The 25,479-nt window shown below is 41.1% G+C and overlaps 1 protein-coding gene across 1 annotated transcript in view; it reads right to left on the bottom strand.

The window, feature by feature from the left end:
• LOC102474221 (alpha-2-macroglobulin) overlaps positions 1-25,036 on the bottom strand; it is a 57,327-nt gene extending 32,291 nt beyond the window's left edge. Inside the window, exons 1-17 of the mRNA XM_014582696.2 lie at positions 24,866-25,036; positions 21,310-21,493; positions 20,304-20,463; positions 20,100-20,152; positions 17,458-17,478; positions 17,021-17,189; positions 16,296-16,380; positions 13,884-14,004; positions 13,134-13,248; positions 12,892-13,001; positions 9,318-9,479; positions 5,324-5,551; positions 5,011-5,074; positions 3,656-3,798; positions 2,889-3,038; positions 955-1,122; positions 407-515 (exon numbers count right to left, since the gene is read on the bottom strand). Of these exons, the coding sequence (XP_014438182.1) occupies positions 407-515; positions 955-1,122; positions 2,889-3,038; positions 3,656-3,798; positions 5,011-5,074; positions 5,324-5,551; positions 9,318-9,479; positions 12,892-13,001; positions 13,134-13,248; positions 13,884-14,004; positions 16,296-16,380; positions 17,021-17,189; positions 17,458-17,478; positions 20,100-20,152; positions 20,304-20,463; positions 21,310-21,493; positions 24,866-24,951 (2,128 nt within the window). The 5' untranslated portion in view covers positions 24,952-25,036. The remainder of the gene's footprint in view (positions 1-406; positions 516-954; positions 1,123-2,888; positions 3,039-3,655; positions 3,799-5,010; positions 5,075-5,323; positions 5,552-9,317; positions 9,480-12,891; positions 13,002-13,133; positions 13,249-13,883; positions 14,005-16,295; positions 16,381-17,020; positions 17,190-17,457; positions 17,479-20,099; positions 20,153-20,303; positions 20,464-21,309; positions 21,494-24,865) is intronic.
• Positions 25,037-25,479: the final 443 nt, after the last annotated feature.

Below are 25,479 nucleotides of genomic sequence, written 5' to 3'. Positions count from 1 at the left end.
GACTTGAGTTTCAAGTCTTTCTGGGACGTGAGCCCTGGAGTTGGCAATATGGGACCCAGTGCCTTTACCACCACACCACCCGTTGACCCCTCTCTTCCTTTTTAACCCACATATCTCCATTTAGCAGAAGCAGATTCTTCATAAATGACTTTCAGATTCCACAACCTCTCTTACAGTTCTTTTCACAATCTGCCTTGTATTCTCTCTCTCGCATACATGGGTGACTTGACATCATCCGAAGATTCGGGGTTGTGCAGCTATGCTATCTTGAGCAAACCTCCGAATATATCTAATCTATAACTAAACCACGTCTTTTTTGGTTAGTTTTTCACATTTTATTTTCCTTAAAATAATCAATTATGTTGTTCAATATATCAGACAATAAACTTTTATTAACATTTTTTACCTGTATAGTCTGATGTTCTTTCAGCTATCTGCATTTCATACATTTGAGGCTCTGAACATATTTGGGGTTTACGGATCTTGGAGTTTGTGAATACCTTTAAACCCATGTCCTGTAAGGAAATGATCACCTGATCAGTACATATATATTGTAAATATTTAAGCGCATACTTTTTAATTGAATTTAGAAAACTAATTCACTTAATAGCAAACAGGTAATGCCCACGTCTGTAGGATGGATACTACTATACTTATAGTGGTAATTTCATTTCTTATCTCAATGGTAATTACTTTATATGGATGATACCTGCAAATATCAGAAAGCAATACATTTCAACAACAACAAAAGAACTTGATTAATAGTCCAAAACATTCTAGTCAGGTTAGATTGCTTTTAGCTACTCTGCTACTATTTAGTGACCTTGGGAAGTCACTTGGCCTATGTCCCACTTCCCTCCACCATGACATAAAGGCATTAAAAGAAATAATTTCTTTTCAGATAGCATAGTTTACCATGAGAACTGCTGACTATTTGCAATGCAAGGCACTTACCTCTAGGAAGCCGTACATATCTTTTTCGTTCGTATTGGATACTGGGGAGTAGGTGATTCCATTAATGTAGACGTTGTGGTGATGGACACAGTCTCCGCTCTCTTCGTCCTGCTGAGTCAGACTCTCAGGGAAGCCCGTCAGGTCTTTCACTGGCAGCAAGTTATACACCTGGGCAAATGCAAAGGACGAGAGGGCAAACTCCTCTGTGATTTCCTTTTATCTGAGTGTGAAGAATAACCATCGTCAGTCTTTGAGTGCCCTCGCTTTGATGATTTATCGACAGAGTACGAATCATTTTCTCTAAACGGTGTTTGCATTTTGAAGATGCTTAACAATTTTAGGGAACAAACCTCAATTATTATCTCCTGAGTACTCGAGGTCATAATCCTATGTTACGCAGGTTGGAGGCAAACACTAGACCGAATTCCGCAATGCAATAATGCCGTGTGAACTGAGAAACTGATTTCCGGTATGTTTGAGGCCGTGTTAAAGGTTTGTGATGAGAGAGCGACCCTTGTGGTTAGCCACGGACTTACACCTGACTTTGTGTATAAGGAAGTAAACGGACACACGTCCCAAACAGGCTTGTCAGTACAGGCCTTCAACAGACGACAGCACTTTCTTAGACACTACTGATGAGATGAAATGCTCCAGGTATTCACACACTACAAAAAGTGTAGATACTAGAAATTAAACTTTCAAATCCACTTGTAGGGGAGGAGTAAGACTAACATAAAGTGATGTTGATTGTTGCAGTGTATTATATTAAGAGAGCTTAAGATTGACTTAGAAGCATAGATTAGTAAAGTGAGTGGTGTGATGAAATTAAGACACTGTCTTAGAGGTGTTTTTTTAAAAGAATTATTTAACTTTATTTATTTATTTATTTATTTATTTATTTTAATTTTGACCAGAAAGGGACAGAGGGAGAGAGTGAGAGAGAGAGAGAGAGAAAAAGCAAGCCACCAGGTCTGGGACTTGAACCGCGGTCAACCATGTGGTAGTCCAGCACTCTTAACCACCACACCACCTGTCAGCCCCCAGAGGTGGCTGTTTCCCTCTTCGGCTTCATTTTTCTCCAGAGCACATTACATACTTGTTTCCTGTGTCATCTATAAATATGGTCATGAGACACCGACTTTTGTCTCTCCAGGGATTTCCTTCTAGATCCCCAGGACTTAGCACAGTCTTAGAACACAATAGGCATTAAATAAATGTGAGTTAAATGGAGACTGGCTGGCCCCATACAGAGTGGTTAAGGAAGCTGAATCCCACATGGCCAGTTGAAGTTCGAATTCCCACTCCACCAGAATGAAAAACATGTTCGGTATGTGGGTATGAGTACCCCAAATCCTGATGGGAAGGAAGAATGGAAGAAAAAGGATTAAGATTAAAGAGTGACCATGATCTGCAGGGGCTGCTTACTCTCTCTCTCATGCATTTACCCTCTGGGAATAAAACAACCAACCAACCAAAACCTTAACGTTCATTAAATGAATGACTCATGCTACTAAGAGCAAAGTACTTCATTAGTAAAAGACTAATCAAGGCCTGAGAGGAAACTGTGTTCTAGTCCAGGTCTACTGCTAAATATCTGAAAGTTTCTGCTTTGTTATTAACAAATTAAACAGGATGGTCCATCTTATCTATCAAGGTACATGCATATTATGAAAAACTGTGCATGAACTTTTTTTGCACCCAAATAAACATACTTTAATTTTTTTGGAGAGATTTTTGCTATAGGGTATGTCCACTCAGCAGAGAGAGAGAGACAGAGAGAGAGAGAGAGAGAGAGAGAGAGAGAGAAAGAGAGAACAAGAAATCACCCCCTGGAGGGATGGCCATGCAGCAATCCCTTCTCCTCCATTCTCCTCTTGGGATCTTGGGCACGCACACACACGTGCCAGATCCCCAGAGCTGACAGGGAAACTCACTGAGGTTGCAGAGAGCTCGGCCTCAGGTCTCAGGAGCAGCACGCTTTGGTCCACAGCACGGAGGGCGCAGAGGGAGCGAGGAGAAGCTACAACTCGCAGTTGGGCATGTGAGGCTGGGAGGCTTTGTGCTGGGTCGAAGCTCAGCTCCACCTGTGGAATTGGAGAAGAGGGTCAGACAAGCAAGCTTTCTGACTTAACCATGCACGTGCTTGCATTTTCTGACGGTCCCACACATTCGATGCGTAGCCACTGTCACTTCGTAGTGGCTGGCATGATGTCAGTCTGAGCCGTTTTGTCTCCTTCCACTTCACATCAATTCTCAAGGATCAGCTGAGCCATTATCATGATTTCTAATTATTGTTACAGATGTTTAAACTTGAGGTGCCATTTTTTCCTTATCTTTGATACACGGTGAGGTGCTTATTAAATGTGTGGAATGTAAATGGGTCCAGCTGCTCTCGGTTTGGGATTTTGGCTGTTTAGTAGTCTTAAAAACTTATGGCTTATGGGTTCTCCAACATTTCATCACAGGAAAAGGAATGAGGTACTCTGTAGTGGGTCACACGGTGAGGAACAACATGGGAATTTTGCACTGGGAGTCAGGTGACATGGCGCCTTAGTGCGATTCCGCCATTACCCTGCTGAAGGTCACCAGGGACTTCATCGTATCCCTTTGGCCCCCCATTTGTGTGTAAAACAACTGGTGACAAAAATACTAAATACTTACAGATGTTGAAAGTTTTATATCATAAAGTGAAAGCACCCACCTTGTGGTCCAGACAATTTTCAACCTCGTATTTTGCAGAATCCCCGATCACGTCTCCATTGGGTAAAATGGCATAGATGAGCAATCGAGCAACAGGGGCGATGTCTGACTTCACGGGGATCGACAAGGAGAAGCTGCCTTCCACTAGAGCAGGGAGAGTGAGAGGGGACAGTCACGGGTGGGACCTCTGCCCAGGCACAATGCAATTATTGTGTGGCACTTTGGGAGCCTGGTCTGTTAAATGACTATTGCTGTTAATAGACATGATAGACTTAATAAGCAGAAAGTGTAATAAATCTGCGACGACCTCTAAGCACTCTAGCTTTAGACAAAACTTTACCAAAGCCCTCTCACTGCCCGTAAATCATATATTGAGTTTTAAATCAATTTTAAGTTGTAGTGTGCCTATTTAATGTTCTCACGCTATCTAAGAGCTAAGATAGTGGGGACACCCACTTCACCCATTCAATCTAGATCTCACACCAAAAGAGAGAAATAGAACCTGAAGTTATGCAATGTAATAGGAAGAGTGTAACACGTTGTTTTTATACTTATCTCTTCTCTAGCCTTCGATAAAACAAATATTCTATTATTTTCTTAAGCAGTGGAGTCAGCCATGTGGGGCCCAGCCACCTTGACCTCCATGCCACATCCTAGCCCCATAAGAAAAAATTTGAGACGACTGTGGCTCTTTACAGAACTGAGTTTTGATGCCTACATAGATCCTTTAAAGGTTGCATTCAACTTCCTTAAGTTTACTACGGAGCCTCCATGTTGCTAACAGAAACAACAGAGCAGTTCACGGATAATTTTCTAGGAAGTTACCTTTAGAGTCCTTAGACTAGCAGACACCTTCAAAGATTGATATCATTCCATACCATGCAAAAAAAAGTTCAATTCAGTGGTGGAAGTAACCAATTTAACACTTTACAAATCATAGCCACCTTCGAAGAGGAAATAAGACATTTATAAAGATATAAATGCCTCAGGCAAGACTTCATATTATATACAGAAAGCGTCCCTAAACTTCATCTTTCCTCCTCCTGATTCTCTAAAACAATTCTGAAATGTTTCCTGTTTTGAGAAGAGGGTCCGTGAACATTCATGATTTGGAAATTTAGGGTAAGCGTAGGTTATACAGAACAAAATCAACTTTGTGAATAATCTAAACAGAATATGCTGAAGAAAAAGAAAATAAATATTTGATAAAGGATGAAAAAAAGAAATGTTATTGAATTTCCTCCGTCAGTTTCCTCTTTATTGGATTAAATGGAAATTCTCTTCATTTGCAAATATTCCTGACATTTCTGTGGTGGACGAATGAGGCAGAAAGGTGGAGACAACAGAAATACTCACTGCTCTCCTGTTTCACCGGCAGTCCATGAGTCCCAGTTCGGACAATGTCTCCCTTTGCCATTATCTAAAAAAAAGAAGGAATTAAAAAGACATGGAATTTCCCTGATGGAGCTCTTCCTCAAGTTTTGCCTTCCTATGATATGCTCATTTTATTGAGCCCTTACTGGAAGTAATTTGCCCCCAGAAAGGTCAACCTTTCAGGAAGAATATGGGTAAGAAGTCAAAGAAGTGATGTTTAAAAAGACTCCTAGTCAATTGTCCCATGGAGAGCTCCTGTCTCCAGAAGAGTCAACTCAGTGGCCTCCCTTCTCACCAGATAGTAAAAATTGAGATCCTTTAGCTCATGCAGGACCCGTTCATTCAGAATATAATGTGCCCGGACTGTCTGAGTCTGGCCACAGGGCAGTTCACCAGGCAGCGGCTCAAGGCGGACAGAGCTCTTGCTTGGGGAGAAGACAAGATTAGCCGTGTGGTACGCTTCTTCATGCGCTTCTGACTGCCACTGGTAGCCGTAGCAAGGACTGTGATCCTTGTACTGGACCTAAAGAGCCAGGAAAGTAATATTATTTTACAGATCATGTATGTAGAAGACATAATGAAGAACCAGTAGTCTCACAGAACTGTGTAAGTTTACTGTTCAGCATTAATTAATAACTAGAAATCTTTCGTTCTGTAGTAAAAACAATGGGAGAGATTGATCCTTTATTTTGTTTATCTGAATGAAATGCAGGTACAGTTTGTGCCATTCCCTTGCAGAGGCTCTTGGGTTGATAATAATATTCTTGAAGAGCGTAAAAGGAGGCTTTGCTCTAATTAGCTTGTTAACAATGTTTTTGGGCTGCTTTACCTATGCAGGTAGAGACGCTGGAGATTTGAAGCCTTACTGAGGGGTATAAGAATCTCCAGAAACTGAAGAGCTGTATTTCAGGAAGAAGCATCTCCTGAATGATGGATTTCAAATGGGTCTTCTGAGTGAATGAGCGATTGCAACCTTGAAGGCCTGAGAAAACTTTCTGCAAAAAGCATTGGTTCAAGAGTTGAGCTGTTGGGACCAGGTAAAATGGCTATGTTGTTGAACTCCCATGTAGTTGACTGCAGTTCGAGTCCTGGACCCGCTGGGCGCGTGTGCATGTGTGCCCAAGATCCTGAGAGTAGAGTGGAGGAGAAGGGATTGTGGTGTGGCCATCCCCCCGGGGGGTGATTTCTCACTTTCTGTCTGTCTCTTTTCTAGTGAGCACAGATGCCCTATAGCAAAAACAAAACAAAACAAAACAAAACAAAACAAAACAAAACAAAACAAAACAAAACTCTCCAAAAAAAAAAAAGAAAAAAAAAAAGAGTTGAGCTGTTGAATTAGCTGAAATCTCCCTTTCTTGGGCTACTTTAGGCTAATTTTTTTTTTTTTAATTTGCTAGAGGGCAAGTATGCTTGCTGGAGAGGGGTAGGGAGAGAGTGAAAGTGAGAGAGTGAGAGAGCAAGAGAGAGACAGACAGACAGAGCGAGAAAGCACCCTCTGCAGGGAACTGTCACACTGCAATCCGTTCTCCATGTCCCCTTGTAGGACTGTGGGCACCCGTGAACACATGTCCAGCATATTTCTCTAGCAGCTGGTCCTGGACTCAAACCACATTGCCTGCTCTGCGGGATGCAGCTGCCTTTACCGCCGTGCCTCTGACAGCTTTAGACTGATTATTTTGAATGCATCATGCAGCTCTGAATCGCATGCCTCTTAGGTCCAATTTGGGCTGCATTTCCACCTTTCTCCATGTAGAAGTTGTTCTTAGCCCTTTCCAGGCTTCCCCTACCCTCACCCACAGCTCCAGAGAGCAAGAGTGAATCCTGGTGCTGGCAAATCACGTTGTCCATATCTGAGCCTCTGTTCTGATAACACGGAGATGGTCATCAAAAAGAGGGAGCATTTGGAAAAGAAATATTTTTGGTCAGGACTAGCACAGTGCCTTACACAGGAAAAGCATTCAAGACATTTCTTATTAAATGAGTAAATACTCAAGTTCGAGTTACTAGTAGTAGAGGCTTTTATGACATGTTTCTCACTTTTAAAATAAAGCCAAAATGGCGGAACATGTTTTTAAATGCCATACTTAAAGCTGAGTCAGTAAAATATATTATCTTTTCTTTATAACAGCATGAAAACTCTTTAGAGGGAAGGCTTTTCCGTCACTATGTTTATGCAATGTCTTCTCTGCTTTCATATATTTATGACTACATAGCTGCATTTCTCCTGTTGAATAGAGGACTGTGTGCTAGCTAAAACAAGTTATACAGATTCAAGCAGGCCATCTGCAGAAAATGAAAACAGAAGAATAAAATAAGAATATTTATGGAGTGTATATTTTTGAAACAAAATGTTTCTGATATTAAAATGGGTTTTGGGCCTCAGCAGGTGGTGTGGTTTAGGTGCCGGTCTTCCAGATGGCTGACTGTGGTTCAAGTCCCAGACCTGGTGGCTTGCTTTCTCACTTTCTCGTTCTCTTTCTGTCTCAGTTTGGTGAGCGCAACTTTAAAAAAATGAATTAATGTAGGTTTTTTTTATAGTAAAAGTATTTAGCAGTTAAAGGGGGCTTACTAAATGCTTTAACAGATATATTTCATTTAATCCTCACAATCACCCAAAGAGTTAGAAATTAATATTGTACTCATTTTTTTCTTGGAGAGGTTTTTGCTACAGGACGTGTGTGCTCGCTAGAAAGACAGAGAGAGACAGAGAGACCGAAAGGGAGAAATCGCTTGTGGGATGGCCACGCCGCAATCCCTCTCCTCCATTCTCCTCTTGGGATCTTGGGCACACATGCACACATGCCCAGCGTGAGTTTAAGCCACCGGGTCCAGGACTCGAACCGTGGATGATTACATGGGAGTCCAGCGACATAGCCATAATGCCAACTGCTGGCCCCAATATTGTACTCATTTTACACAAAAGGAAAAGAATCCTAGAGGTTTTGGCTATCTGACCTTACTATACTGTTGAATGCATATTTTTGACCAGTTGATCTGATTTTGACGCTGGAACCTATCTTTTGAAGAATGACCGCCGTAAAGAGCAACGTAAAATGACCATCTCCTTTGGGCAGTCTGTATGTGAGAGCGTTGGGTATATCTGACGCCACAGAGCTCCAGAACTCTCACGTTGCAAAACTAAAGTCTATGCCCATCACACAGCAACTCCCCGTTTCTCCCTTTTCCCAATCCCTGAAAACCACTATTCTATTTTGGTTTTATGACTTTGACTGCTTTATAAGCATCCTATATGTGAAATCATAAAGTATTTGTCCTTTTTAAAAAAATATTATTTATTTTATTTATTATTACTATAATTTTGTTTGCTACAGTGCACATGCATTCACTAGAGAGAAAGAGAAGGAAAGTGAGAAAGCAAGCTGCCAGATCCGGGACTTGAACCGTGGTCAGCCATGTGGGAATCTAGCACCTTAACCACCACATTACTTGCCAGCCTTGCGTATTTGTCCTTTTGTGACTGATTTATTTTACTTAGCATGAGGCTCAAGGCGCAGCCTGGGTAGCATGTGATAGGACTTCCGTTTTTAAGGCTAACTAACGTCTTGCTGTCTGTGTGTACCTGCGCTGTGTTTATCCATTATCAGCTGACAAGCATTTGGGTAGTTCCCATCTCTCTGCTATTATGAAGAGGTCTGTTTAGAAGCATGGGTGTGAAAATAGCTCTTTGAGACCCAGCTTTCAATTCTTATGGATAAATAGAAGTAAGATTGCTATCTCATAGGGCAATTTCTACTTTAAAAAATTTTAAGAAACTGCTATACTATTTTCCATATTCCTACTCTTTTCTTTTCCATTCTCACTAATGTTGCTAAAGTAAAACCCACACTTTTTTTTTTAGAGATTTTTGCTATCGGGCATGTGCCCTTGCTGGAGACACAGAGACAGAGACAGAAAGCGAGAAATCACCTCCCCCAGGGATGGTCATGTGGCAATCCCTTCTCTCTGGATTTTGGGCATGCACGCACATGTGCCCAGCGTGAGTTTTAAGGCACCGGGTCAGAGACTCGAACTGCGGTCAACTACGTGGGAGTCCAGCAACGTAACCATTATGCCAGCTGCTGATCCCAGAGCCCACACTTTTTAACCATAATAGTACGGTATCTCTTTTTCATAGATTTAAAAAAAGTTGACATTAAATTGGTTTCTAATTTCTAGTTTTTTTCCTTCTCCTGTAGGGTTAAACACAATTTGGAGGTTTCGTCAGTTTCAGATTGTAACAGTGCTTTCGATGCTACGTCATGGGACTGGTCGCTTCTTTCCAGACTCACCCTAATGTTAAGGGAGGTTCCTATGACGTTGGTGGTGTTGATGGAGAACTGCACCAGACCGTGCTCGTCGGTGGTGCCATTGGAGTGGTAGTTGGCTTCATTTGCTCTGATGAAGATGATTTTATTGGGCATAGGGATGTTTTTCCCATCCACTAGGCGCACCTAAAGACGAAAAGGTGTGGATCAGTTATATGGGTAATAACGAGCAGGAGTCAAACATATGCTTTTTACTATAATGCTTTTAAGGGGCTGGCAAGTGGCATGGTGGTTAAAGGCGCTGGACTCCCACATGGCCAACCCTGGTTCAAATCCCGAACCTTGCAGCTTACTTTCTCACTTTCCCTCTCTCTCTTCATCTGTCCCTTTCTGGTGAAATGAAAATAAATAAATAAATAAATAAATAAATAAAGTGAATAAAATAATTCTTTTTAAAAAAACTTTTTGAATACTTCCTATCTGTTAAATGTGGTTCCAGGCATTGAGGATATAATAGTGAACAAAACAAAGTTCCTTCCATCACAGAGTTTACAGTGTAGTAAAAAAGATGGCTGCTAAATAAATACGTACATCATAGACACTTATTTAGTAGCAGTCAATTTTAAAGGAAAAAATAAAGCAGTATACAGGGCTAGAGAACAACAGGGGTAAGGACGTGGATCACCTGAAAGGTGGACTCTGGGTATTTTAGAAATGCTGTGTATCATACAGAACTCTTAGAGAGTCACAGAGCACAAGAGTAATGGAGTAGTGGAAGTTGTTAAAGCAGCAGCCCAGTTTATTTCGGCCTCAAATGCTTATTTTGTGGCTGATCACGAATCCCCTGTAAATGAGTGTTCTGAAGTATCGTAGGTGACAAGAAAGTGGTCACACACTGTCTCGTGTGCTTCTCGAGTTGTTTTGTATTGTTTGGTACGTGGTCTCTGCTGTCCCCCCTAGATTTCCAAACATTTAGAGGTAGGCAGATTTGAGGATATACTTCTCATGTGAAAATGTAAAAGTTGAGAAGAGGCATGCAGTTTTTAAAAAGACCTTTGGCCAGCCTATGAGCTAGTGTTAAAGGAGCCGGACCCCAGATGGCTGACCATGGGTGTGCTGATGCCTGCCCTATGGCAAAAACCAAACGGTTGACCACATGGCTCCATCCTGAACCTGGCAGCTGGGAATACACCCAGGCGTGTGTGTGTGTGTGTGTGTGTGTGTGTGTGTGTGTGTGTGTGTATGTTCTCCAAACCAAATCCCAAAAGGTGGGAGAAATGGAGGATGGGGATTGTGGCACAATTATGACAGAGTTGGTGGTCTCTCTCTCTGTTGAGCCCACATACTCTCTCTGGCAAATTAAAATAAATAAATAAGGCCCTAAATCCAAATTACAGCAAACACTTTTTTTTTCTTTTAAAGTTTTTGTTGCAGGGCAGGTGAGCTCCCCAAAGAAAGGTAGAGAGAAACAGAGAGACAGAAAGTGAGAAATCATCCCCCCTGCCCCCCGGTGTGTGTGGGGGGGAGTGGAACAGTCATGCTGCAATCCCTTCTCCTCCATTCTGCTCTCTGAATCATGGGCATGCACACACATGGACCCGGTGAGAACTGTGGTCGGTCACATGAGAGTCCGGTACCTTTATCACCATGCCACCTAGTGACCCTATAGCTAATACCTTTTAAGTGTATTTATTTCTTCTGTGAGCAAGAGAGAGAGAAGAGGAGAGACACAGAGAGATAGCATCTCAAACAGGATCTTGATGCCACAATCCACCCTCAGCCTCTGCCAGTTCTGGATCATGGGCACACACAGGCCCCGTGGACTCAGAAAGGCTCCAGACACAAAGCTGGGACATAAATGTAGCCTCTCGGAATGTCACATTTTACTGTTGCACCTACTGCATGTACTGAACTAACCAGCTGAGCAGTCCAGTGTGGATTGTTAAGATGGTGATGCTTTTCTTTTTCTTTTTAAAAGAATTAATTAGTAGAGAGCAAGCATTCAGGTTGAGAACTCGACCTGTGGTCGGCCATGTGGGAGTCCAGCACCTTAACCACGACACCACCTACTCGCCCAAAGATGGTGATTCCTTTCCAGTAGAAGCTATGTTTGGAAGCAGGAAGCACAACAGGCTGACCTGATCAGTGATGGTAACTGATTAACAAAACCTAAGTGTGCCAGTGAAACTCTGACTGCCAAACACAAAGACAGGTGCACCATTCTAATTCATTGTCTGCAAGGGAATAGGATAGTTAAAATATTAAAAAGTAATAAAATATTGAAAAAGTACAGTATATCTATGATAAATTTAACAAGAAACTGCACTGGAGCCGGCAGGTGGCATGGTGGTTACGGTGCTTGCTGGACACCCACATGGCCGACCACGGTTAGAGTTCCAGACCTGGTGGCTTGCTTTCTCACTTTCCCTCTCTCTGTCTCTCTCTGGAGAGACCATGTGCCCCATAGCAAATTAAAAAATAATAACAGTAAATAAAATAAAATAAATAATTCTTCAAAAAGAAAAAGGGCTATACTTTCATGTTAGGGAAATGGTCAAAGTTTCTGTATACATTTTGCTGCCATATAGTAACCAAACCCTCTAGAATATATTCCATAGTGTTGAGTGTGGGAGTCTTTATGTCTTTTACACCCTCTGTGGTAGAAATCCTGTAACATTTCCATTAAGAACATGATGCACAGTAATTATACACTGAGATACTTACTACTGTCATTACAGAACTCGAGAGTCAGAAGCACACATTTGTGGATGTGCTTACAGTAGAAAAATCACAATGGAAATTTTTTTTTTTTTTGGTAGATGTGCAAGAAAAGTTCTAATTTCAAAAGTTGGGACCCTTAAATAGCTATATCTTATGATCATGCTTATTGTTTTTTAAAAATATACTTGGTATTAGGTAAAATTAATACGTTTAATATACATGAAAGAAACAATAGGCATAGTAGAATCTTTAAAACTTTAAAATCAAAATTAAAACCACCTCTCACTTATTTCTATGCAAAGTTAGCGTTTGAAGGATAATATGATTAATGCCATGAATTTTGAAATTCTAATCAGAAAATGTCATAAACATCTGATGTTGCCTGGTAAGCTATAAAAAGCAGACTAAGTAATAAAATATAATACTGTTCCAAAGGAAACGAAAAGCCAAAATTCTACCAATTGTGATGTGGGTTTAGAATAATTTTATGAATTTCATATACAAATTTACTGAGGAATAGATCTATTTTTATGTCAATTTTTACTTTGGGTTATTATTTTTAAATTTTTATTTATTTAATTCCATTTGTTATTATTACCTTTTAATTTGATCAGAGAGAGACAGAGAATGATAGAGAGAAAGAGAGAAAGCAAGCCCCCAGGGCCGGGACTCAAACTGTGGTCTATCATGTGGGAATCCAGCACCCTTAACTACCACACCACCTGCTGGCCCACTTGTGGTTATATTAATCCCCTTCAATTATATCCTATACCTTTAGTTGACAAAGTCAACTAAGTAAGGTTTTGGCAGAAACCATAGCTATTGTGCTAATTAGGTGACAGTACATGGTTTGATTAGTGAAATATAAAATACCCACCTGCCCAAAGAAGGGAATGCCTTGTCTGAAGTACGAGTCTACTTTCACAAATGAGAGTTTGGTTATGGTCCTAGTGATTTCACTAGACCCTCTTCCAGTTAATTCCGTTTCTGAAAAAGGAGAAAAACAAATGATTTTTTATAACCCTAAACTTCTTATACCACTTCTTTCTTTTTAATTCATAATTTGCCTGAGAAAATAAATACTTGTTTTTTTCTCCCACACCCCTGTGATATCCAAACCTGTTCCTTCTTCCCGGATCTTGGCCTCCACGTCAAGCTTCATTTCATACCCTTGTCTCTTCAGCTGGAAGGCCTTGGTTTTCACTCGTTGAGACAAACAGCCATGGCTGTCCAGCTAAGAGGGGAGAAAACGAAATACTAAAACATAATGCATATTGTACTAAGTAGATCATTGCTTAGTGACGCTGGTGGGATTTTTTTTTGGACAACATAAGCTAGGCATTTTCTACGGTGAGAACACAATAAATATTCTATCATTACATCTCACAACATCTCATGTATGATCTGAAATTCTCCAGAGAGAATGAGATAGAGATGCCTTAAATTCTGGGGGCAATCTTAACTGAGGCAGGCAGCTAAGTCGTTACCAAAGCCTCCCTCTCTGCCCACAGTACACAGCGATGGCTGAGAAATGGCTGCTTCTCTGGGAACTGGTTCCCACCACCCTGGCATCAAAGTGGAGGCACCGCCGACCCCCTTCCCAGGTCCCCTTTTAGCCAGATGTGGATGACCAGGGAGGCTTTGGAGGGTTCAGCTTCTATCATTTGGGAAAATACGCAATGGCAGTTTAGAGGACAAAAGTTATTTCTATGGTGACAATATCACTGACAAGTTAAAAAAACAATGAGCACAGCTAGCATGGAGTTATCATTGGATTATTTCCTTTCTGAGCTAGCACCAAGTTGCAGCTCCTGCTGATCTGCAATGCCTTGGTTGGTTTGTCCCTAGAAAGGACAGTTTTCAATGTACCTCTCCGCTGAATTTCTCACAGAAAGCCTGCGAGTCTCCACCAAAGCAGTTGGAAGGGTTACTGTATTTTCTGCACACGCTCACAGTCATGTGTCCTGGAACAGGCTTCCCATATGTGTATCTGTCATGCGAAATTGTCAAGTGAATAAAGCAGACATTGAACGAACATGCCCTTCTCTACACATTTCTATTCTTGCTGGCCACAGTATATTCACTCTCTCCACTGCTCTCTGCATGGCACACACCACGGAAGGACAGCTGAACTGAGCAGCGATACTATCTTTTAGTAATCTTCAGTGCAACATGCTAACATTTTACTATATTTTTCTTTTCTTTTCTTTCTTTTGTTTTGTTTTGCTACAAGGTGTGTGTACTCATGAGACGGGAGGTGGGGGAAGAGAGAGAGAGAGAGAGAGAGAGAGAGAGAGAGAGAGATTGAGATTGCTCCTCAGGGGGAATTGTGACACAATCCCTTCTCTCCATTTTCCTCTTGGGATTTTGGGCACACACGCACATGTGCCCAGCATGTTTTTCAGGCTGCTGGATCTCAGACTTGAGCTGGCCATGTGAGATTCAGTGCCTTTACTACCACGCCTCCTGCTGGTCCCACTACATTTTTCTTTATTCATGACTTTCTTTTTCCTAGATTGTTTTCAATTTCATTTAAAAAAAAGGTCATTCTTATTACAAAAGCTAAACCTGTTCTTAAGAGAGAAACAATGGCAATAGAGGCTAGCAGGTGGTGTGGCTGTTAAGGCTCTGGACTCTCACATAGATGACCACAGTTCAAGTCCTAAATCTGGCAGCCTGAAAATCACACCAGGCACATGTGCATGCATGCCCAAAATCCTGAGAGGAGAATGGAGGAGAAAGGATTTGAGGATGGTCCATTCCCCTTGGAGGACAATTTCTCACTTTCACTCTGTCTCTCTCTGGTGAGTGCATGCACCCTATGGCAAAAACCTATAAAAAAATCAACAAACAAAACTAAATGACCAACAAACAGTCAAACAACGAAAGAGAATAAATGGATATCCTCAGTTTCACTGAGGAATGCGAACTATTAATATGATGGCATCTCTTCTTCCATTATCCTCTCCCCACATGGGCCATCTGTTATTGGGTTGTTGGAAAAGTCATGATGCATTTTTGCGTAGAAAAACATCATGACTTTTCTGACAACCCAATATATTGGGTTTTGTTTATTTTCTACAATGGAATTGTGCAATGAACACGTTGCAAATGATTGCCCAGTTTTCAAAGGCATTTGTTTCCTTCCCCATGTGGAATGCTCTCTCCATCCCTATTTGGAGGAGCAATGGCTCACTAGTCTCGTGGGACCAGGACTTGCTGCCGTTACTCTGAGGCTGCACTAGGACAGGCGCCCGGCTGAATGGTAGGTCCATCATGTTTACGGTTTTTAGGCAGGACTGGCTTCTTCACCTCGCCTGCTCTTTCCACTAGAGCTATTTCTGGGCTAGCAGGGATAGGGAGCATAAAATCCTGGCCATTTGAGTTTTCAAGATTGGAAGGAACTAATTGAGAGATCATATCCAGTTTTCTAAGTAAAAACGGCAGCACAGGGACCAGCAGATGGCATAATGGTTATGTCGCCGGACTCCCATGTAGTCAACCATGGTTCAAGACCCAAACCTGGTGACTTAAAACTCACTGCAGGTATGTGTGCATGTGCATGGAGGAGAAGGGATTGTGGTGTGGCCATGCCCCCGGGGGGTGATCTTTCACTATCTGTTTTTCTGTCTCTCCAGTGAGCACATGTGCTCCATAGCAAAACCAAAACAAAACAATACAAAAACTCTCTTAAAAAAAAAAAAGAAAGAAAGAAAGAAAGAAACAACCCCCTCCGGCAGTGCAGAGAGGTATGCAATTTGTCTCAGGCAGAGCAATGAGCAGGGTGAGAGTTCTGTTGAATACCTCTCTCCACAAATCCTAAATCTAAGCTGTGTTTCCACTAGAAAGTCAGGTAAATGACTTGTTGTCATGACTGAACTTCCTTTATAACCATGTGTAAATTATATCTTTAATATAAGTTTGGTTATTTCTCATTAATAGAAAGTCACTAGCCTTCAACTCTCTTCCCCCCAACTCTGCCCATTTGCTTTGCTGTGGGTCTGCAGCTTTGTCACTGTCAGAACCAAGCCTGGAAGCATAGTCTCGCTAGAGATTGTTATGTGCCACAAGGTAGTTACAGTAATACTGATAAGGACATGGAAAAAAAAAGACAAAGGAAAAATTGAAAAACAACAGAACATATTAGAGATATTTGGGATGTTCCCAAAGCATTTAAAGCATTTATGTTGCTACTGCTCCCAGGTATTTTGGGGCCATAATATCACAAATGGTGAATCTCCTTTAAATAATTTCTATCAAGAGTTTAAAATATCAACTCACAGGCCACATGCTGACACGTTCATCTCTTCTTCCAAGATAGTGATTATCTTTGGCACTGTTACCTGCACTTCGAACTTGGGAAGCACTGTTGATTGGTGATAAAGAAAGCTGGTGAGTGTTTTCAATTTCAGGGGCATTAGCATTTTCACATTTTCTGTAACAATTCTCTAATGATGTTTTGGAGCTCTGAAATGGTAACGGTACTCTCTAATATGCCCACACTCACCTCACGGAGATCCTGGTTGAGAAAAATAGATTGCCACAACCTGAATGAATTACGGTAGACTCCACTAAACTAAGGATTTAAAAATTTTTTTGGCTATTAGAAAAAGCACTTAACAGACATGAGAAGGTAAAGTTATTTGTTAGAAATGATGTTTATGGTAATATCCTTGTTTGAGTATCACACACTACGCGCCTGCTTTGATTACCACACACGACATGCATGCTTTGTATGCTATAAAATGTACAAGAATTAAATGTAAATAAGAAATTATAAAAAAATTAAAAAAGAAACTAAAAAAATGATTTCAAAAATAACCAGACTATATGAAATTCTGATCGCGAGTCATTGATGCCCTCATTGGACGTCTATGCAATCAATTCTATGCCAAGCCTGGTCTTACCCATGGGAGACAGAAGTACTTCAAAATGAGCTCAAATTCTAGGCCCTAGCAGTTTAACAACACGGTGAAAAACATGTCATGATTTTTCGTGATCCGTACCAAATTCTTGTACAGTGAATTGGTGCTTGGTTCTTCCACCGGATTCCTTCTGTACTACCACTGTGTAGGACCCTTGGAAGGGCTCCGACGACAGGGGAAAGGACAATTGCAGGAGGCCACCCTCTAACTTCAGGTTCTGCCACTGTGCGATGCGATTTCTTTTGGGGTCCTACGGATAAGAAATTGTTATTTATAAATGAGCCTAGATCATCAGAGACAACAAAAGAAATCTAGGGGAACTCCTGTGACCCACACAGTGGACAAATAGGATGGTGGTGAGAGGCGAGAAGAGCACTGAGGTATAGCCATCTTGCCCCAGGACAGTCTAAAAGCTTCTCCATTAATGGCAAGTTTCTGAAACAGCGTAAGGCTCTCTTCAATAAGAACATGTTCCTCAAATGTATTGCTCTAGTTATGGAAGGTTTAATGAAGCTTACCTGGATATATACTAGCGGAATCTGAAAGACAAAAAAGGAAAGAAATTTATCATTGTTCTTGAATATTTCCAGTTTTGATTTATAAGCAAAATAGCTTTACATAAAATAACAGCTCTCTCTATAGTAAAACACAGAAAACTCTAGGTTAAATTTACAGGACTCTTAATTAATTTATTATAAGTAATTACTAAATAATGTTAAGAACTTAGTAGTTCATCAGCAACACACACACACACACACACACACACACACACACTGCCATTCATGGGAAACAAGATTTATTAACATTACTTAAGTGTTTATACCATCCCAGTGAGGAACATTGCTCTGCTATATAATTTTACAGACTGAGAAGTAAGCACAGACCAGTAACTGTTCAGATCCAATTATTTTATTTATTTATTTTTTTTCCATTTATTTTTTAATTTGACCAGAGAGAGACAGAGGGTGAGAGTGAGAGAGAGGAAGTGAGAAAGCAAGCCACCAGATTCAGGACTTGAACCCTGGTCGGCCATGTGGGAGTGTCCAGCGCCTTAACCACCACGCCACCTGCTGGTCCCCAGATCCAATTATTAAGGTGGCTCAATGAATTCTTAGGTAGTTTTAAGGATGGAGAGGAATGGAATGGCACCTATTTATTTATTTCACTGTTTGTTTATTTCAGTATCTTCTCACTTGTGTGCGGTACCATTCTGGGTGCTAAGGATATGGCAATACACAAAAGAACTATCCTCATGGAGCTGACATTCTAGTAGGGATCAACAGACACAGACACGCACATATGCTTGTATGTGTATGTGTGTGGGTGTATTTTTTTTAGGTAGTGATAAGTGGCAAGAAAAATAATGCAGGGTTAAACTGATAGAGTGATGGATCTCGTGAAAGTAGAAGCTGGAAGACCAGTTTCAAGATTATTATAATAATCTTGTTTAGAGGTGATACTGACCAGAACTAGGTTGTAGCAATCCAGATGGTAAAAAGTAATCTGAATATCTTTTTTATTTTTTTTTAAAGAATTATTTATTTTGGGACCAGCAGATGGCATACTGGTTATATCACTAGACTCCCACATGGCCAACTACGGTTTGAGTTCTGGATCTGTGGCTTAAAACTCATGCTGGGCACATGTGTGAGCATACCTAAGATCTTGGGAAGAGAATGGAGGAGAGAAGATTGTCACATGGCCTTCCCGCTGGGGGATGATTTCTCACTCTTTCTCTCACGGTGTTTGTCTTTCTCTCTTTCTTCCCAGTGAGTACATGTGCCCTAAGGCAAAGGCCTCTTTAAAATAAAGAATTACTTAATGTTATTTATTATTATTACTATTATTATTTTTAATTTTGCTATGGGGCACATGCACCCACCAGAGAAAGACAGAAAGAGAGAGGCAGGGAAAGTGAGAAAGCAAGCCACCAGGTCTAGGCCTCAAACCGTGGTCGGCCATGTGGCAGTCCAGCGCCTTAACCACCATGGCACCTGCTGGTCCCATACTGGTTATCTTTTCAGTCAATATTATGTTCTGGTGAGGTGGATGTAGGTGGGAGAGAAAAGAGAAGTTAAGAAACTTTCTGCCTTAGGAGCTAGAGGAGAATTGCCTCTTTTTGAGATTAAAAAATTAGAAGAGAAAAATGACTTGATTTGATATCTGCATTAAAACAGAGTTTTACTTATCACCAATATCAACGGTTGGTCTGAAGGAAAAAATTGATTATCCTCATCTTCCTTTGTATCAGAGTTTTTCATAGGTATGTTTAGAAAAAAATTCAATTCCTGAGAGGTTGTTTTAATTTTGGTTCTTTCATGGTTTGTCTGTGTTTTTTAGTTAATACAGCTTTCTTATTTTCCTAATTCGTAATGATCAAAAGAATAAGTCTGGGAACCAGCAGTTAGTGTAATGGCTATGTCGCTGGACTCCCACGTAGTCGACTGCGGTTCGCATCCTGGACCTGGTGGCTTAAAACCCACGCCAGGCACGTGTGCGTGCGTGCCCGAGATCCCGAGAGGAGAATGGAGGAGACGGGATTTTGGTGTGGCCATTCCCTCTGGGAGGTGATTTCTCGCTTTCTGTCTCTGTTTCTCTGTCTGTCTGGCGAGCACATGCGCCCTATAGTGAAAAACCTCTCAAAAAAAAAAAAAAGTTTAATTGTGTGATAAGCGACTGAGTACCAGTACTAGGAAAGAAAAAGAAAAAGAGTAACTACTCTCTCGACCTGGAATCATTTTTTTTTTTGGAGAGGTTTTTGTTATAGGGTGCATACACTCGCCAGAAAGACAGAGAAGACAGAGAGATAGAAAGCAAGAAATCACTCCCCAGGGGGGATGGTCACGCCGCAATCTCTTCTCCATTCTCCTCTCGGGATCTTGGGCTCACATGCACATGTGCCCGGCGTGAGTTTAAGTCACCGGGTCAGGGACTCGAACCGCGGTCAGCTACATGGGAGTTCAGCAACATAGTCATTACGCTAACTATTGGTCCCGACCTGGGATCATGTTTTCAATGAGGATCATGTGTTATTGTATTGCTAGAAATTAGTGTAATTCCAGATTCTTCTTCTCTTTGGTTCTCCACAGAGCAGCAAAAACAGGCTCCCAGACTGTTTAAACAGATAATAATGCTTTTATGTAGAAAAGAGGACACTCACCATCTCATTCAGGGGGCGAAAGTCTTCATCCAATGAGACAACACGAAATTTCACTGAAACAGAAATATTTTTCATAAATCTCCTAAATCCTAAACTAGGCTGATAAGCTGGCAAGCCATGCCATCCAAGAACTAGGACTGGGTTACATACAGGGAAGAAAGATCTGTTCTTCTGATACTTCCCTGACTGTAGGCCCCTTCATACCTGTCTGCATCGGTTTGTAGATGGGTTTGTCCGTCTGGATGAGGATCAGACTCTCTTTGTTTTTAACCATTACTGTAGTCCGTCTCTGGAATTCTTGGGTTGGTCCTTTCACTTGGACAGTGAGGAACATCACCTCCTGATTGGTGGGAGACTTTGGGACCTGAAGCGTAAGAAAGGCTCTGAGAACCCGGTTAGTTTCCCAAGTCTCTGCCTCTGTTCCCTGTTCCTCTCCTCCCTGGAAGTCTTGTCCTTTTCACTTAGCTTCACCCGCTCCTTCTTTTCTAGGAAAGGTGCCATGCACAAGAGTTACGGCTGCCATTTTACAGTTGGGGAGACAGAACCAAAGGTGAAGAAAATATATCAATAAGAAAGGCTATAACTGAGACTTACATATTCACATAGTTGGACAATTCAGTCTTGATTCAATCATATACAGAGTTTTACTAAGTTGACATTATATGCGAAAATCACACGGTAGACACATGAATTAAGACTATAGGAAAAAAAATATTCTTCACACTAAGATATGTCTTTTATTGGTACCAGATTGTAAGCATCTCACGTACATGGAACTCTGAAGAGATATTGGACATTTGCTCAGGGCAATTACTGTTAGAAAGAGTATGGAGTGATGTATTCTGGAGGCATGCTCATCTTTGGCCTAGCTGGCTTTATTGTGTTTTACCATTTTAATTTAAGAAGTCACATTCTTCTCTTTATTTTGTGCAGTTTTTCTTTCTCATGAGTAGTGGTGGTGATGGTGTGAGTAGTGGTGAAGAGATTTTTTTTTTTATCATCAAATTGATTTTTAACATGCCCATAAATATTTATTTCCTATGGTTGGAAATTCAGGAATTGTTCCTTAATTTCCACACTTGATACATGGACTCTACATGTAGATGATTCCTTCCTGAAGCTCTCCTCAGTCTCCCAAAGTCTTATCATGACTGAATGCGAGATCCCTACAGCCATGACCAATGGCTTGGAGTCCAAACGCCAGACTCACTGTGAAGGTGAAGCAGTGGAATAGGTCCTCCTTTGCCACCAGGTCAGTCATGAGGCTCTTGTTTTCCCTGACGGACTCCAAGGAAGTGTGAACAGTCACTGTCTCGTTCAGGTATCTTAGAAGGACACAGCCCTTTACAGGGGTCCCAGTGTGGATCAGGGAGGGGACCAGCACCATATACTGCCTGGGAATGAGAGAGACCCGTTAGAGAAAAGTGAGGGAAGAACACTACTATTAAGAGCATTATTTTTAATCGCAATGATTGTTATTATCAAGAAGAGACAGGGACCAGCAGGTGGGGTAATGATTACATTGCTGGACCCCCACGGGGTCGACTCCAGTTTGAGTCCCAAACCTGGAAACTTAAAACTCGTTCTGGGCGTACATGTGTGCACACCCAAGATCCTGAGAGGAGAATGGAGGAGAGGGGATTGAGATGCGGCCATCCCTCTGGGGGGTGATTTCTCAGTTTCTGTTTTTCTCCATCTCACTGGTGAGCACATGTGCCCTTTAGCAAAAATCTCTTAAAAAAAGAAGACAGTGATAAGCCTGAATCTCTGCTATTAAATGGCATGCACAGGAATTATTTCCCTTTTCCCTCATATGCCAGGGCAGTGAATATTTTACTTGAGCCTTAATCGGGTAAAAATTTATAAGTATATCTCATTTTAAGGAACCCCAATCGGTGAATATCTGAATTCAAATAAAAATATATTAGTTAAATTTATTTATGCTATAAATCTGTCTTATCTTAGGATTGCTATAAAAGCAAACAAGCTTTCACTACATGTGAACGCTCTAAAAACAATTCCAATTATAGAACTTTCATCAGAAAGTACATATGTAGATATTTCAACAATCCTGTAAGAATCGGATGTTAGATACTTTCTTCCACTTTCCAGACAGGTTCAAAGAAAGCGAGTCATTAGTTTAAAGTCTCAGTTGCAGTAAGCAATGAACAGTCTCAGCCTGTTACCTAACCAGGGGTGATTACATGCTAAATATTGACTTTTCACCTCACGGCTAGACAATGGCTTCACTCCAAAAACGTCCTCGAATGACTGATTTTGGTAACCCGTAAGATGATTCTACAGAACCTTTAATATCAGAAGAATAAAATACACATGGGCCAGCAGGCAGTGTGGTAGTTAGGGTTCTGGACTCCCACATGGCTGACTGCGACTTGAGTCCTGGACCCAGTAACTTGAAAATCACACTGGGCATGCATGCATACCCAAAATCCAAAGAGGAGAATGTAGGAGAAGGGATTGCAGTGTGACCATCTACCTGGGAGGAGATTTCTTTTTAAAAAAAGAAAGAAAAATATATATACACACATACTCACCTGCTTAAAAACTACATTAAAAAGTTCTTTTAGTAATAGTCAGAAAATTAATGTCTTTTCTTTTTCTCTTCCTTGAATTTGAATTTTTATGCCACTTACCACGCTGAGGTTTATCCTAAGATTTTTTTTTTTTTTTATCCTAAGATTTTTGTGCTTCACAATATTTTATGGATCCTTCTTATATCTTAATTAACAAATATAAATACACACATAAATATATATGAGAGGAAAAATGGAATTAAAGTACAAGTTCATTTTGGGGCAAAAAATGTGAAATTTATGCAATTTTTTTAATTTTTAATTTTTTTTAGAGAAATATTTTTGCTACAGGGTACATAAGCTTGCCAAGAGGCAGAGAGAGAGATAGAGAGACAGAAAGTAAGAAATCACTCCCCAGGCACATGGCCATGCCACAATACCCTCTCCTCCATTCTCCTCCTGGGATTTTGGGCATGTATGCACACATGCCTGGTGTGAGTTTCAAGCTCTTGGGTCTGGGACTCTAACCATAGTTGGCCATGTGGGAGTCCACAATGTAACCACTTCACCACCTGCTTGTTCCTATAGTTTTTTATAATAACCCATTTCTGTGAACTTTTTGAAGCCCCCCCCATATATATTGTATATGTGGTTATGCAACTTTAATTGTTCTTATAAATATAATGTGACCATAAATTGGACCAGTAGGTGGTGTGGTGCTTGGGGTGCTGGACTCCCACATGGCTGACTGTGGTTCGAGTCCCAGATCTGGCAGCTGGCTCTCTAACTTTCCCTCTCTCTTTCTGTCTCTCTCTGATGAATGCACATGCCCTATAGCAAACTAAAGGATAACAATAATAATGAGTAAAATAGAATATATAATTCTTTAAAATATTTGTAAATATTAAACATTTTCTTCTGACTTGAGCTATTCTTAAAAGTATTAATATATGATCAAAATAAAATAAATACATTACAGGACCAGCATGTGGTGTGGTGGTTAAGGTTCTGGACATTCCCACATAGCTGAACCTGGTGGCTTGCTTTCTCATTTCTCTCTCTCTCTCTCTTTCTCTCTCTGTGTCTCTCTCTGGTCAAATTAAAATGAATGAATGAATGAATAAAATTAAATAAATAATTAAAAAATACATTAAGAATTATGATTTTTCTTTTCAGTTTGCTATAGGATGTGTGCATTTGCTAGGGAGAGAGAGAGAGAGAGAGAGAGAGAGAGAGAGAACCCCTCAAGAGGGACGGCCACTCTGCATTCTTTTCTCCTCCAAGCTCCTTTCCTTTCTCCCACCCAGTATGTTTTTCAAGTCATTGGATCTGGGACTCAAACCTCACAGTCAGCCATGTGGGGTCCAGCCACCTTAACCAGCACGCCACTGGCATGGCTCTAAATTTAAGTTCTTTTCAAGCACATCTGGAATGAAAATGATGAGCCGTCTTCACCCCCAGTGCACTGACGTATCTATGGATGAATGTTCCTTATTGTAAGAATTAAGCACGTTCTGACATGGACTGGGTTGCCCTTTTCGTTTTGTGTAGTTATAAATTCGAGGAAGAATGGTTCACCTACAAGTCGGTTGTGTCATTATAACCACTTCATGCAACTCCTTACAACATACTAAACATCGCCCAGTACCGTTATCAACAATTCTATCATCTGTTGGCTGGAAGTTCCTTTAGCTCTTCCTCCATTTTTATTGACATTCATTAGCAACTGAACTGTCTCCCCTGTCATTAGAGCCCTTTAATTTCTCAATATCAACACCAGTTCTTCAAGTTATCCCTTTATTTGGCACCCTAGAGAGAGATGTTTACACTCCAGAAATACTTCATGGTAATATCTGGTTGAGGGGGAGGTTTATTATAAAAAGGGCAGTAAGAAAGGATAAACAGCACAGTCTCAAGCAGATCAATATGAAGAGAGGACCTGAAAATGAATCCCTTAAAAAGAGTTATCGATTTCTGATGCCCCCTTTTAAGGCTTTGCAAAGTACCAAAATATTTAGAGATTCAGAGATCCAGATCCAGAGAGTTGGAGAAAAATGCTTAAGCATAAGAGAGGAATGCATTCCCCAGATTTATGGGATCTGGCAGTTGGAAGGAACCTTGGGGGTCAGAAGGCAGCCGTGTTACAGAAAGACAGATACATGATGTGAAGCAGGATCTGACATGAAGGAAAGGACTCTGAAGTTCATGCTCCATGCTCTTCGAGAAACTCACGGTTTTCCAGAGATGGAGGCATCTGCGGGCAGGAGCGCCAGGAGGAGGAGAACAAGACCGGGATGAAGGGGCCGGTTCTTCCCCATGCTGCGGGAAGACAGGCCCAGAGGAGACCAGACTGGGTTGTACCTTACTGCCGACAATCGATCCGGTCCCAAACAACCCGAGCAACTGGGCTTTATACTGCTCCCTGCGCAAACAGGAAGTTCCACCCACACAGTCTCCAAACAAAGTTAAGGTCTCTGAGCATTCTCTGAAAGGGTCATTGATGGCCTCATTACCGTCAAGGCTAATTCCTGGCGGGCTCCATAGAATTCCTGGAGGGATAAAACCACATTCCAGTTAGTGCTCACTTTCCTCTGGGTTTTACTGTAAAACAGCTAATCATTTTCTCAGCCCTCATCTCTCTCTCATCCCCACACGATCGGCCCCTCCAGTGCATTTTGAAGGTTTCTTTACCTCTCTCTCTTGCATGACTAGTTGCCGCAGCAAGCTACAAATGAAGCAAATATCTAAACAGAAAGCTCACTAGAAGTCAGTGTGACTGCAAATCCTCCATTAGCTATGCCTACCTTGAATTTCAAAACTATTTCAGAATTCAGTCATCCTCCATG

Source organism: Tupaia chinensis, unplaced genomic scaffold (assembly GCF_000334495.1).
Source record: "Tupaia chinensis unplaced genomic scaffold, TupChi_1.0 Scaffold143747_1, whole genome shotgun sequence".
Classification (NCBI taxonomy): Eukaryota; Metazoa; Chordata; class Mammalia; order Scandentia; family Tupaiidae; genus Tupaia; species Tupaia belangeri.
This window is presented reverse-complemented; position numbering and strand designations above follow the sequence as displayed.